The sequence below is a fragment of the Chiloscyllium punctatum genome, chromosome 18 (genome assembly GCF_047496795.1).
Source record: "Chiloscyllium punctatum isolate Juve2018m chromosome 18, sChiPun1.3, whole genome shotgun sequence".
NCBI classification, from domain to species: domain Eukaryota; kingdom Metazoa; phylum Chordata; class Chondrichthyes; order Orectolobiformes; family Hemiscylliidae; genus Chiloscyllium; species Chiloscyllium punctatum.
Window position 1 is genome coordinate 92,981,502 of NC_092756.1, and position 15,236 is coordinate 92,996,737.

The 15,236-nt window shown below is 47.5% G+C and overlaps 1 protein-coding gene across 4 annotated transcripts in view; it reads left to right on the forward strand.

Annotated features, from left to right (window-relative positions):
• Positions 1-15,236, forward strand: part of LOC140489335 (epidermal growth factor receptor kinase substrate 8-like protein 1) — a 107,541-nt gene that overhangs the window by 33,851 nt on the left and 58,454 nt on the right. Inside the window, exons 3-4 of one of the 4 annotated variants that reach the window (XM_072588777.1) lie at positions 1,426-1,463; positions 14,476-14,540. In XM_072588777.1, the coding sequence (XP_072444878.1) occupies positions 1,426-1,463; positions 14,476-14,540 (103 nt within the window). Of the gene's footprint in view, positions 1-1,425; positions 1,464-6,304; positions 6,324-6,352; positions 6,371-13,927; positions 13,947-14,475; positions 14,541-15,236 lie in introns of those variants that run through there. The other 3 variants (XM_072588779.1, XM_072588778.1, XM_072588780.1) reach the window with 3 other exon arrangements.

Consider the following 15,236-nt stretch of genomic DNA (forward strand, 5'->3'; position numbering starts at 1 on the left):
ATTTTTCCCCAGCACCCATGGTATGTGTGTGCAGGTGTGAGACACAAGGTGTACGAATCTTTATTCATTTCCCACCACCAGGAAGATAGGAAAACACCCGAGTGACCAGTGACAAGCACTGCCCTTCACAACAAAGGGCAATGCTGTGTGATCAAACAGTGAAGGGGAGGGTAGGGATTAAATCAGAATAGAATTGGACGGGGAAATAATACACTCCACTCCCTGCGACGCCCACCTCTCCCTGAACAACTCCAGGGTGTTGGTGGACACCGCGTGCTCCTTCTCCAAAGATACCCGGGCTCTGAGACTCCCATTTATCTCTGTCAGCCAGGGCTCCCTGATTGGCCCAGGGCTAACAACCCCAATCAAGGATCTCATAGTCAATGCGATCCATCTGGCTTTGGTTCCAATCATTACATCTCTTAATAGCTTTTATTTAACAAAAATATATCTATCTCAGATTTAAAATTAATGACTGAACAAACACCAAACTGCCGTTTATGGAAGAGTGTTCCAAATATTTCCCACACTTTGTGTGCAGAAGTGCTTCCGAACATCTCTTCTGAAAGGTCTGGCCCTAATTCTCAGGCCATGCCCCCTCAGTCTTAGACTGTCTAACCAGTGGAAATATTTTATCTACCTTGTCTTTACCTGTTAGTATCTTGAAGGTGTCAATCAGATTGCCCCTTAAACTTCTAAATTAGAGAGAAAACAGGCCTAATTTGGATAATCTCTCCTCGTAACCTGACCCCCGAAGTCTAGGCATCATTCTTAAAAACCGAAGTTGTACGCCCTCCAAGGACAATGTATCCTTCCTGGCTTCATGCTCGATGCAGTTGGAAGGATGAGGGGAATCTAATTGAAGCATACAGAAAACTGAATGACCTGGACAGAGTAGATATTGGGAAGATGTTTTCATTGGGAGGAGAGATTAAGACCTGAGGGCACGGCCTTTAGACTTTTAGAAAATCTTTTAGAACGGAGATGAGGAGAAACTTCTTCAGCCAGAGTGTGGGGAATCTGTGGAATTCATTGCCACGGAAGGCTGTGGAGGCCAGGTCATTGAGTGTATTGAAGACAGAGATAGATAGGTTCTTGAGTGTCAAGGGAATCAAGACAGGAGAAATGGGGTTGAGAAACGTATCAGCCATAATTGAATGGTGGAGCAGACTCGATGGGCCGAATGGCCCAATTTCTGCCTCAATGCCTCATGGTCCTATGGCCTTCCTAAGGTGTGGTGCAGAGGATCTGCTCAGTGTGTTCTGAGTGGGGACCAATGGAAGGCTCAAATTCCTTTGGAAAGAATGCCCATATTTGAAATACCTCTGGATAAACAGAAATTGTTTAAGATAAGACAATGTTGGGTCACATTTTACCCGACAATTGTGAGTAACGTTTTGTTGATGTGTATGTTTCATGTTGCAGGGAGAAGTCTTCAAAGCCCAGTGGCAGGTCCCTATACGGTAAGTCCAAATACAATCCTCCTTCAGGTCATTAATGGAATGACTTTAAGGCTGTGAAATGCAAAGCACAAGCAGGTCAAGGGCCCATCAAACGTGTGAAGAATAAGGCTATCTACCATCGAGGATTAACGAGCAATTACTGTTCAATCTCCCTGATACTGCTGGGAGCACCACTGAGAGAAAAATCAGGAGAAAATGCTCCTTTGTAAAAATTTGCTTCAAATACCTTTGATAATATACATCCAGGCCATTGGCCTTATTTCAAATGTGGATAAATGTGTGGTTATCCACTTTGGTGGCAAGAACAGGAAGGCAGATTACTACCTAAATGGAATCGATTTAGGTAAAGGGGCAGTACAGAGAGATCTGGGTGTTCTTGTACACCAGTCAATGAAGGTAAGCATGCAGGTACAGCAGGTAGTGAAGAAGGCTAATAGCATGCTGGCCTTCATAACAAGAGGGATTGAGTAGAGAAGCAAAGAGGTTCTTCTGCAGCTGTACAGGGCCCTGGTGAGACCACACCTGGAGTACTGTGTGCCAGTTCTGGTCTCCAAATTTGAGGAAAGACATTCTGGCTATTGAGGGAGTGCAGCGTAGGTTCACAAGGTCAATTCCTGGAATGGCGGGACTACCTTACACTGAAAGACTGGAGCGACTGGGCTTGTATACCCTTGAGTTTAGAAGACTGAGAGGGGAGCTGATTGAGACATACAAGATTATTAAAGGATTTGACACTATGGAGGCAGGAAACATGTTTCCGCTGATGGGTGAGTGCCGAACCAGAGGACACAGCTTAAAAATACGGGGTAGACCATTTAGGACAGAGATGAGGAGAAACTTCTTCACCCAGAGAGTGGTGGCTGTGTGGAATGCTCTGCCCCAGAGGGCAGTGGAGGCCCAGTCTCTGGATTAATTTAAGAAAGAGTTGGATAGAGCTCTCAAGGATAGTGGAATCAAGGGTTATGGAGATAGGCAGGAACAGGATACTGATTAAGGATCAACCATGATCATATTGAATGGTGGTGCAGGCTCAAAGGGCAGAATGGCCTACTCCTGCACCTATTGTCTATTGTCTATAAACGTAGAGAGGTCTTGCTAAAACTATGCAAGGCACTAGTGAGGTGACAGCTGGAATACTATGAGTAGTTTTGGTCTCCTTATCTAAGGAAAGATATACTGGTGTTGGAGGTAAACCAGAGAAGATCCTCGATATGCAGGGATGAGGAGATTGGGCCTACACTAGTTGGATTTTACAAGAATGGAAGGTGACTTTGTTGAAAGATATGAGACTCTTCAGGGAATTGACAGGGTGGATGTGGAGAGGATGTTTCCCCTTGGTGGGAATCTCTCGGACCAGAGTGCCATCATCTCGGAATGTACAGTCATCCATTTCAGATGGAGGTGAGGAGGAATTTCACCACCGAGGGTAGTGCATCTGAATTGCAGAGTGCTTTAGAAATTCCATAGTCATAGAATCCCCATAGTGTGGAAGTAGGCCATTCGGTCCATCGACCCTCCAAAGAGCATCTCAGCCAAACCTTGCCCACCACCTTATCTCCGTACCCCTGCATTTCCCATGGTTCATCCAACCAAGCTACACATGCCTGGACACTGTGGCCAAATAAAGTGGGATGGGGGAAGGGAAGGGCATAACAACAGGCTAAAAGAAAAAAGAAGAAATGCGCACAATTCCAAGGTGTTCAACTCAATATTACATCCAGAAGGCTGTAAAATGCCTAGTCTGAAGGTGAGATGTTGTTCCTCCAGTTCCCTGCCCCCACCCCATCTGCATTTCACAGGTATTGTTACCTCCGGGATACTGTAACCCAATCCACAGCCACCAACACCAACGCCCCTGTCCACGGCACCTTCCCATCTAACCACAGGAGGGCGCAATACCTCCCGCCCCGCTCACCATCCCAGGGCCGAAACAGGTGAAGTAGCTTGTCACCTGGGCCTCCTCCAATCTTGGGGACTGTATTCGCCGCACCCAATGTGGCCGACACGATATTGGAGAAACCAAGCGCAGAGTGGGTCACTGGTTTGTGGAACACCCTTGGTCTGTGCACAAGCAGGACCCTGACCTTCCAGCAGCCGGTCACTGTAACACCGAATCCCAGCGCAAACTGGAGGAACAACATCTCACCTTCAGACAAGGCACTTTACAGCCTTCTGGATTTAATACTGAGCTCAACACCTTCAAATTAATGAAGGGCTTTTGCCCGAAACACCGATTTTCCTACTCCTTGGATGCTGCCTGACCTGCTGTACTTTTCCAGCACCACACCCTTGACTCTAATCTCCAACAGCTGCAGTCCTCACTTTCGCCAACCTTCAAATTGTGACCCAACTCCTCCTTCTTCCCTTTCCCTTTCCTCCTCCCCAATCCCAGTCCTTTCCAGTCTGGCAGGAGACGCAGCATTGCTCTGCCATTCTCACATTTCGATCTCTTAATCCGAACTATTCTCTTGCTCCTTGGATGCTGCCTGACCTGCTGCGCTTTTCCAGCAACACATTTTCAGCTATCAACATCTCTTCTCCACCGGCAATCCTACGCCCACTAACCTCAGCCCACACCCCCCCCCCCCCCCCCCAAACTATAGCATGAACGCTGTCCCCTTCACACTCCACATCAGCTGTGATGAAGAGTCACCCAAACTCGAAACGTTAGCTTGCTCTCTCTCCGTGGATGCTGGTGTTGAATAATGCGAAACCTCACACCACACCAGATTATAGTCCAAGAGGTTTAATTGAAATCACAAGCTACTCCAAACCTTGTACTTCTAAATAAATCTGTTGGACTATAATTTGGTGTGGTGTCATTTTCAACTTGGTCCATGTATGCTATCTGACCTGCTGTGATCTCCAGCATTTGTTGTTTTCAAAGAAGACAGATTTGTTTCTTGGGTGAATCAGGGGAGGTTTTAACTCTGTGATTGTTGACAGATGCCATGGTCACCATTGCTTCAACTAACGTGATAGTCCAGATTTATTTTATTGAATTAAATATCCCCCACCACCTGAGCAACTGAGGCAGATTTGAATCCCTGTCTTTTATTCAGTGATCCCACAGCATTATCACGACACCACTGTCTCCACCTGACTCACACTGAAGCTCTCAGTGAAAAGGAGAAAGTGAGGACTGCAGATGCTGGAGGTCAGAGTCGAAGAGTGTGGTGCTGGAAAAGCACAGCCGGTCAGGCAGCATCTGAGGACCGGGAGCGTCGATATTCCGAGCATATGCTCTTCATCAGGAATGTAGTCCTGTGGGTGCTGACGATCTGAAATAAGATCAGAAAGTACTGGGGAAACTCAGCAGAATCTGTAGAGAAAGAGAAAGAGAAAGAAAGTTAAAGTTTTGGATCTGATAAGACTGGCCTCGGAACATTACCTCTGTTTCTCTTTTCTCAGACCTACTGAGTTTCTCCAGCACTTTCTGATTTTATCTCAGGCTTGTTTTTTTTCCTTCACTCATTGGGACATAGTGTCAGATGACCTACTTTCGCTTTCAGCGCCTTGATTACAAAGTGCTTTTTCTCTTCCCCCTCAAATCTCCACAGACCCTTTCTAAACCACCGCCAGCTCCCCAGCTCTTTCATCCAATCTATCTTGTCCTTCATCTGCCCTTGAGCTGGCAAATAATAATCTCAGATTTACTGTCACTAATTATGCCAAAATCTGGGGGCTTTCAGTGGGAGGGAGCACCGCACATGAAGGAGTGCGCTGCCTCACATCTCCTGTGAATTGACCTGGATTTGATGTTAAGGTAATGGGCTCTTTCTCCATCATTTCCTCAGGGGAGACCGCTGTCAGAAGGGTCTAGAGCAAAGAGACAAATGCCGAAAATTAAAGAGGGGTCAATCTGAAGGGGAAAGGGGCTATTTTTTAATTCATTCATTCACGGGGTGTGAGCAACACCGGTTAGGTCAGCATTTGTTGTCTGTCACTCATTGCCCAGAGAGCAGTTAAGAATCAACCATATTGGGGTAAGGTCTGCAGGCACATGTAGGCCTGTATCTGTCCTGGGAGTGTTTGATGGGGGATAGTGTAGGGGGAGCTTTACTCTGTATCTAACCCCGTGCTGTCCCTGTCCTTGGAGTATTTGATAGCGATAATGTAGAGGAAGTTTTACTCTGTGTCTAACCCCATACTGTCCCTGTCCTTGGACTGTTTGATGGGGGATAGTGTAGAGAGAGATTTACTCTGTATCTAACCCCGTGCTATCCCTGTCCTGGGTGTGTTTGATGGGGGATAATGTGGAGGGAGCTTTACTCTGTATCTAACCCCGTGCTATCCCTGTCCTGGGTGTGTTTGATGGGGGATAATGTGGAGGGAGCTTTACTCTTTCTCTAAACCCTCCAGATAGATTTCTTTCCATTAAGGGCATTGGTGAACCAGAGTCATTTTTACCACAATCAGCACTTCATCATTAGTGTCTTAATTCCAGATTTTTGTTTTATTGAATTTAAATTCCACTGTAGCGGGATTTGAACCCGCCTCCTCAGAATGTTCCCTGGCTCCCTGCCGATTAGTTGATGAGCAATAATAACTCCCCTTTGCTGGGTGGCATGTGTAGTTTATCAGCATGTTCCTGTGGTTCACTATCCGCTGAGAGAGAGCAATCTTACAGTCAGTGCAAGGTGAAAGAAGCACTGACGGGGTTAATTCCTGACTACAACCTCACCTTCGCATTTCAACAAAATACTTATATGTGCCTGTACTTCGGGAGAAAACAAAACAGGTGTTGAATCATTCACCTGACATCTGATGACAGAACTTATAGGTTCTTGCCTGGAGCAGGAGGAAGCCATTGCGTGTGAGAACAGAACATGTTACTCTCAGACTAATTAGCAGCAAAGGGTAAGAAATTCTAGAAGAAGCTGACTGACCTTCTTGCCTGATAGCAGGTAAGGGATGAGAGAAAAATCTCTTGTCAGGTTTTTGTACATAGTTGACTAGGCATCAAGGAAGCCATGAAGTTTAATGGCAGTTTCAGTCACACCTGCTCCACAATCCTGGGCGGTGGGAATAGTTATCTTTCAGCACCCTGGAGCTTTTTGGTGGGGCGAGTGCCAGGACTGTTTCAAACTTGATCATCACTGATCTGTATTTGTTTGAGGCCCTCCTGAACGCAGGCTTTCATTAACTCCTTCCGACAAGCAACAGGATCGAGAGAGAGCGAGAGAGAGCGAGAGAGAGAGAGAGGGGCGAAGCCAGCAGAACTTGTGATTGAGACATACTGGCCGAACTGGTCTTGTATACATCCAGGTGGAGCCCAGTGCTGGGGAAAGAGATTTACCGTCTGTGTGATGAGTGAGCTCCTCTGTAGTCACTCTTCCTATTCCATGTGTATTTCAGGGAAAAGGAGAAGGTAGTTCCATCTCACCACCCACCCACCCCCATCCCCGCCACATACACAGACACACACACACACACACACACACACACACACACATAGACACACACAGACACACACACACACACACACAGACACACACACACACATACACAGACACAGACACACGGACAAAGACACACACACATACACACAGGCACACAGGCACACACACACACATACACAGACACAGACACACGGACACAGACACACAGACACAGACACACACACACACACACACACACATACACAGACACAGACACATGGACACAGACACACGGACACAGACACACACACACAGACACACACACACACAGACACACACACACAGACACACACACACACACACACACAGACACACACACACACATACACAGACACAGACACACGGACAAAGACACACACACATACACACAGGCACACAGGCACACACACACACATACACAGACACAGACACACGGACACAGACACACAGACACAGACACACACACACACACACACACATACACAGACACAGACACATGGACACAGACACACGGACACAGACACACACACACAGACACACACACACACAGACACACACACACACATACACAGACACAGACACACGGACACAGACACACACACACAGACACACAGACACACACACAGGCACACACACACACATACACAGACACAGACACACAGACACAGACACACACACACACACAGGCACACACGCAAAGACACAAACACACAGACACACACGCACAGACACAAACACACAGACACACACACGGACACAGAGACACAGACACACATACATATACAGATACACACACAGACACACAAACACGCACAGACACACACAGACACACACACAAACACACCCACAGACACACACACACACACACACACACACACACACAGACAAGCAGACACGCGCACACAGACACACGCACACAGGCACACACACAGACATGCACACATGCACGGACACAGACACGCACACACACAGACACAGACACGCACAGACACAGACACACACACACACAGACATGCACACACAGACATGCACACAGACACACGGACACAGTCACACACACAGACACGCAGACACACAAACACGCACACAGACATGCACACAGACACACACACAGACACAGACACAAACACACACAGACACACACACACACACAGACACACACACACAGACTCACACAGACACACACACAGACAAGCAGACACACTCACAGACACGCGCACACACAGATACGCACACACACACAGACACGCACACACACACAGACACACACACACAGACACAGACACACACACAGACAAGCAGACACACACACAGACACACACAGACACGCACACACACACACAGACACGCACACACACAGACACGCACACACACAAACACACACAGACACACGCACACAGACACGCACACAGACACGCACACACACACAGACACAGACACGCACACACAGACACGCACACACACAGACACAGACACGCACACACAGACACGCACACACACAGACACACACAGACACGCACAGACACACAGGCACGCACACAGACACACACAGACACGCACACAGACACACACAGATATGCACGCACACCCACAGACACACACATACACACACACAGACATGCACACAGACACACACAGATACGTACGCACACACACAGACACGCGCACACACAGACACACACACAGACATGCACACATGATATATACACACAGACATATGTGCACACACAGATATACACACAGACACGCACACAAGTTCACAGACAATAAACATACACAGATATATACACAAAAATACATACACAACACAGATACACAAACACACAGATACACACACACACACAGATATACAGACACAGATAGATATATAGACACACACATGCACATACAGATATATACTTACACACAACACATAGATATATAATATATATATATACACACAGACACACACAGAAGGATATACACACACACCCACACCCACAGATACACACAGTTACACACACACACACTGATGTACACACACACACACACAGGCGCAGATGCGGACTCACAGACTCAGACACAGGCATAGATACACGTGCACATATCTGTCTAAAATTAAAAATCACACCACACCAGGTTATAGTCCAACAGGTTTAATTGGAAGCACCAGCTTTCAGAGCGTCGCTCCTTCTTCAGGTGGTTGTGGAGTATGACCTGTTGGACTATACCATGATGTTGTGTGATTTTTAACTTTGTACACCCCAGTCCAACACAGGCTCCTCCAGATCATATCTGTCTAAATATGCTACACATGTCTACAAAATGGGGGAACTCCCATTTAAGACTTATAGGAGGAAATTGTTGTTATTTACGAGTTGTTAGTTTGTGAAAGGCTGTCTCTCGAGCAGCAGTGAAGGCTGTTGTTGTTGGATGTATTCACGAACGTATTTGATGTTTGATTGCCAAATGGATGGATGGTTATGACAGTGCAGAGGGTCACAGCGGTAACGTTCATGAAGGGCCACAGTCAAACCAGTCACAGTCTTATCGAATGGAAGACGGGCTAATGCACCACTGTCACTACTTATTCCTGAGTTGTACATATTCCTTTAGTTGTTCTGCTCTTTTCACTGGACACAAGTCTTTATCAAATTAAAATGTCCCTGGTCGTACACTGTCATGAAAACAAATCAAACGATTACCTGAAACTTCCAAATCTGGAACTGAAACTGATCAAAATTAAGTTGCAATATCCAGGATGATGCTGGATACTGTGTAAATGAGAGTCATAGAGTCATACAGCACAGAAATGGACCCTTTGGTCCAACTTGTCCAAGCCGACCAGATAACCTAAATTAATCCAGTCCCATTTGCCAGTATTTGATCCATATCCCTCCAAACCCTTCCTATTCATATACCCATCCAGATGCCTTTTAGATGCTGTAATTGTACCAGCCTCCACCACTTCCCCCGGCAGCTCATTCTACACGCATACCACCCTCTGCATGAAAATGTTGCCCCTTATGAGCTGTGATGTTATGCTGCAGCTCTATAAAGCCCTGGTTAGACCACACTTGGAATATTATGTTCAACTCTGGTCACCTCATTATAGGAAGGATGTGGAAGCTTTAGAGAGGGTGCAGGGGAGGTTTACCAGGATGCTGCCCGGACGGGAGGGCAGGTCTTATGAAGAAAGGTTGAGGGAGCTAAGGCTTTTCTCATTGGAGCGAAGAAGGATGAGAGGGGACTAGATAGAGGTGTACAAGATGATGGGAGGCTCAGATAGAGTGGATAGTCAGAGACCTTTTCCCAGGGTGGAAATGGCTATCATGCGGGGACATAATTTTAAGGTGATTGGATGAAAGTTTAGGGGTGATATCAGAGGTGGGTTCTTTACATAGAGTGTGGTGGGTGTGTGGAATGCACTGCCAGCCATGGTAGTAGAGTCCCATACATAAGTGACTCTTGGATGATAGTACAGTGAAGGGTATGTAGGCAACTCTGATCTTAGAGTAGGATAAAAGGCCGGCCCAACATCAAGGGCCAAAGGGCCTGTGCTGTGCTGGACTGTTCTATGTTCTATTAGGTCCCTTTCAAATCTTTCCCCTCTCACCCTAAACCTGCGCCCTCTAGTTCTGGACTCCCCCAGCACGGGGGCAAGACCTTGTCTATTTACCCTATCCATGCCCCTCATGATTTTATAAACCTCTATAAGGTTTTTAGTTTATTCACAGGCTATCGGCATCACTGGCCAGGCCAACACTTATGCCCATCCCTAATTACCCAGACAGCATTGCTGTGGATCTGGAGTCACGTGTAGGTCAGGCGAGGTATGTTTCCTTCTCTAACGGAATCAAAGGGAGAAAGTGGGAACGGGGCACTAAGTTCTGGAGTCACAGAGATGTCCAGCACAGAAACAGACCCTTCGGTCCGACTCGTCCATGCTGACTTGACGTTGTCATTTTAAAAAATGCCCTGCTACCTATACTCATTATCCCTGGCAAGCTCCACTTGCTCCCACTTCTACTACTTATTCTCAAACCTCTCCATTTTGCCCCAATCCACAGCCTTCAGGTTGAGTTTAATCCTCTTTAGCAGTAATCTCACTAACAGTATACTTATTCTTTGAAACTCTCCCATACTCACTGCTTCAATGCCTCCTTCGTCCTGCAAAGGCCTCCAAAAACATAACTCTCTTTGAGCCACTATTTAGCTCTTCCCATTCCACGCCATTCACACCTCATCTTGTATGAAACATTCTCAGACGTTCTGCGTTCTAAATGCAACAGAAGTTGAATGATCAGCCATGATCATATTGAATGGCAGGGCCATCTCGACAGGCTACTCCAATACAAATCGCTGTTCGAAAGGGTTTGAGGGAACCAGATGGGTTTTTACAACAACTGTCAGTGGCCATGGTTGAGCCATTCCACAATTATATTTAATCAAATTCAATCTTAACCATTTGCTATCACGAGATTTGAACCCATACCCCTTGGATCACTTATCCAGGGTTTATAAATTATGGATGGTGCGGTGGCTCAGTGGTTGGCATTGCTGCCTCACAGTGCCACGGACCCAGGTTCAATTCCTGCCTTGGGTGACCGTCTGTGTGGAGTTTGCACGTTCTCCCCGCGTCTGCGTGGGTTTCCTTCGGGTGCTCTGGTTTCCTCCCACAATCTGAAGATGTGCAAGTCAGGTGAATTGGCCACGCTAAATTGCCCATCGTGTAAGATGCATTAGTCAGGGATAAATATAGGGTCTGGGTGGGTTACTCGTTGGAGGGTTGGTGTGGAGTTGTTGGGCTGAAGGGCCTGTTTCCATACTGTAGGGAATCTCATCTAATCCAGTGACATTACCTCTACACCAGCAGCAGGGGAGGTGGTAGTGTAATGTGGAAAGGGACAGTCAATTTGCACACAGCATGCTCCTACAAAAAATACTGTGCTCATGAGCAGCTGTATTGATTCAGTAATGAATAGGGAGGGATTAATATTAAACATGGCACCCAGGGGCCCTCAACAAATGCCCCAGGGAATGCTGGGCAACTCAGTGGGTCTGAGCATCTGTGGAGAGAGAGAGTAAAACAGTGTTAATGTTATAACAGGACTTATGCAATTAAAAGTAGGGCCTTGGGTAGCTATTGTAGAACAGAGAGACCTAGGGGTTCAGGTGCATAATCCTTTGAAGTTTGTATCACATATAGGCAGGGTAGTTAAGAAGGTGTTTTGCATGCTTGCCTCCATTGTTTAGACTTTGAGTATGGCAGTTGGGATGTCATGTTGAGGTTGTACAGGACATTGGCAAGGCCTTTTCTGGACTATTGTGTCCAGTTCTAGTTGCCCTGTTACAGGAAGGATATTATTAAACTGGAGAGGGTTCAGATGAGATTTACCAGGGTGCTGCAGGGACTGGAGGGTTTGAGTTGTAAGGAGAGGCTGGGTAGAATCCCTACAGTGCAGAAGCAGGCCATTTGGCCCAACAACTCCACACTGACCCTCCAAAGAACAACCCCTCCAGATCCATTCCCTACCCTATTACTCTACATTTACCCCTGTCTAATACACCTAACGGACACATCCCTGAACACCACGGCCAATTCACCCTAACACGCACACTTTTGGACAGCAGGAGGAAACCGCAGCAGCCGGAGGAAGTCCACACAGACACAGGGAGAATGTGCAAACTCCTCCTCCTGCTCTTCGGATGCTGCCTGACCTGCTGTGCTTTTCCAGCACCACTCTAATCTAAACTCCACACAGACAGTCACCCAAGGGTGGAATCGAACCCCAGGCCCCTGGCGCTGTGAGGAAGCCGTGCTAACCACTAACCGTGCTACCCATGATAGGCTGGGACTTTTATCAGTGGAGCGTAGGAGTTTCACTTTCAGATTTTGTTTCAGATTTCCAGCCTACTTAGTATTTTGCTTTTATTACCAAGGAGAACTCCCCCTTTACACTCCCCTTTCTCACCAATTTTTGACTCTGACTCTCCAGCATCTGTGGTCCTCACTTTCTCCTCGGGAAGGAAATTTGCCATGCTTGTGCTGTCTGACTCCACATAGAGTCATAGAGATGTACAGCATGGAAACAGACCTCTCGGTCCAACCCGTCCATGCTGACCAGATATCCCAACCCAAACTGGTCCCACCTGCCAGCACCCGGCCCATATCCCTCCAACATCTTCCCGATAGGAAGGAGACCAGAATTGCACGCAATATTCCAACAGTGGCCTAACCAATGTCCTGTACAGTCACAACATGACCTCCCAACTCCTGTACTCAATGACTCCAGACCTACAGCGATGTGTTCGGCTCCTAACTGCCCTCCGACATAGCCAAGGGGCTGGCTAACAAACCTTGCCAGCAATGCCTACATCCAATGAAAGAACAAGGAGAGGGAATCGTTGGGTGATTACAGATGTTACTGCAATGTTCTGACACAGACTAGTTCAGCTTTCACTGGTTGGATAGACTGGAGGCATAGCCTGAGAATTAGGAAGCACTTCTCCACACAAAGGGTGGGAGATTTTTGGAACTCTGTTCCACAAACGGCACATGGATGCAGGATCCGTTGTGAAGCGAAAGGCATTAAGGAATATGGGCCAAAGGCAAGTACATGGAGTTAGGCCAAAGATCAGCCACAATCTGATTGAATGGCCTAACAGGATTGAGGGGGTGAATGGCCTCCTCCAGTTCCTATATTCCTAAGACGCGACAGTGCCATTGGGCTGCTGTCTCCAATGGTGATGGTTTTCCAGCAAGGGGAGAGGTTGAGGAGGTGGGATTGCCATGCTAACTCAAGCTGGTGAGAGATTTGAACCCATGCTATTGGTGTTGTTTCCCAGTGCCAACGAGCCTGAGGTTACCGTGAAGGGCACTCCTTCTCAGCCTCCGCCCTCTCCCGAGGTGTGGTGACCCCTGGGGGTTTAAACCATCCATCCCCCCTCCCCTTCCCCCCTCTCTCTCGCTCGCTCTGTCTCTCTCTCTCTCTCTAATGAGCGTGTGGTCCTCTGGAGGCAGTGACAGTTAACTGACCCTTTAGCCAGTATTGTCCCGATGTCTGAGGGGGTCAGTGCTCAGGTGAGAGCGGTAACCGTCGGCGACCACTTCAAGGTATTGCCCAGCGAGAGATGGGGGGGGGGAGGGGGGAGGAGAGAATGTGAAGGATTCACCGGAGAGATTCACCAGCAAACAGAAGAGATCGAAACAAAGTGAAGATTACAGCCAGAGATATGACTGCTCCCATAATGAGGAACCAGACAGTCTGGTTCAGCAGGTAATACAGAGTGCAGGCTGAGTGAGTGTCACTCCCTTCGAGATCACGCAAAAGCTCACTGTGTGCAAAGTCCAACTCAATTTCCATTGCTATTGGCCAGAGAGGGAGGGAGGGAGGGAGAGACCAGGAGCGGAGACAGAAAGGACAATAAATGTGTGCAGAGTTGAACACAGAGACTGAGTGCATTGACTTTCTGGATCAACATGACAGAAGTTTCACATAAAACCTGCCACACACCTGAACCACCTTAAACCCCACGGCCTACAAGGCAGTCTGTTCCCATTTGCTGTTCCCAGCAACCGTGCCTCAGTATCCTTTTCTTTTGATTTCCAGAGCAAAGGAAGAAATACTCGAATTCCAACTTCATCATGGATGACCGGTCGCAGTACTACGTGAACGTAAGTAATCGCAATCATCCGCAGACATTGCATTCGCCTCGTCTTGCAAGAATTGAAAGTTCCTCTTCCTCAGAGGTTTCTTTATTTGGGTCATACACCCCCTCTCTTCCACTCACCCTCCCCCACCAAAACAACGCCCTGTCACCTCTTGCTGGGTGGTAGCCTCGTCAACCCTACCCCCACATGCTCAGTGACACACGCTCAGATGGAGAGCTGTCTCTGGGAGTGAGCCTGCTCTTACTGGTGGAAGAACAAATGGGAGAGACGCTGCATCCTCAGAAAGCCCCAGCCTGCCTCTGCCTCCTGACCTCACCCTAGTCCGAGCTCACCCACTGCCAAGACCCTCATCTGTGCCCCTTCGGAGTTCCTCCGCACTCGCTGCAGTCCCACATCCAACCTTCCGTAAACCTGAGGTCATTCCAAAACTCCGAATCCCGCATCTTAACTTGTATTGAGTCCTGTTCCTTGCTCACCTAACTCCTCCCCTTGTCCCTTGACTGAGATAAGTAATATATTCATTTTGAAATGATCATTATTGTTTTCAATTCCAATCATGGCCTTGTCTCCTCCTATCCCTATAATCCTCTCCAACCCCACACCCTTCCATTCCCTCTAATTCTGGATTCTTGAATATTCTTGGTCATAATCACTTCATCACTGGTGACTTTGTCTTCAAGCACTTCGACCTTAAACACT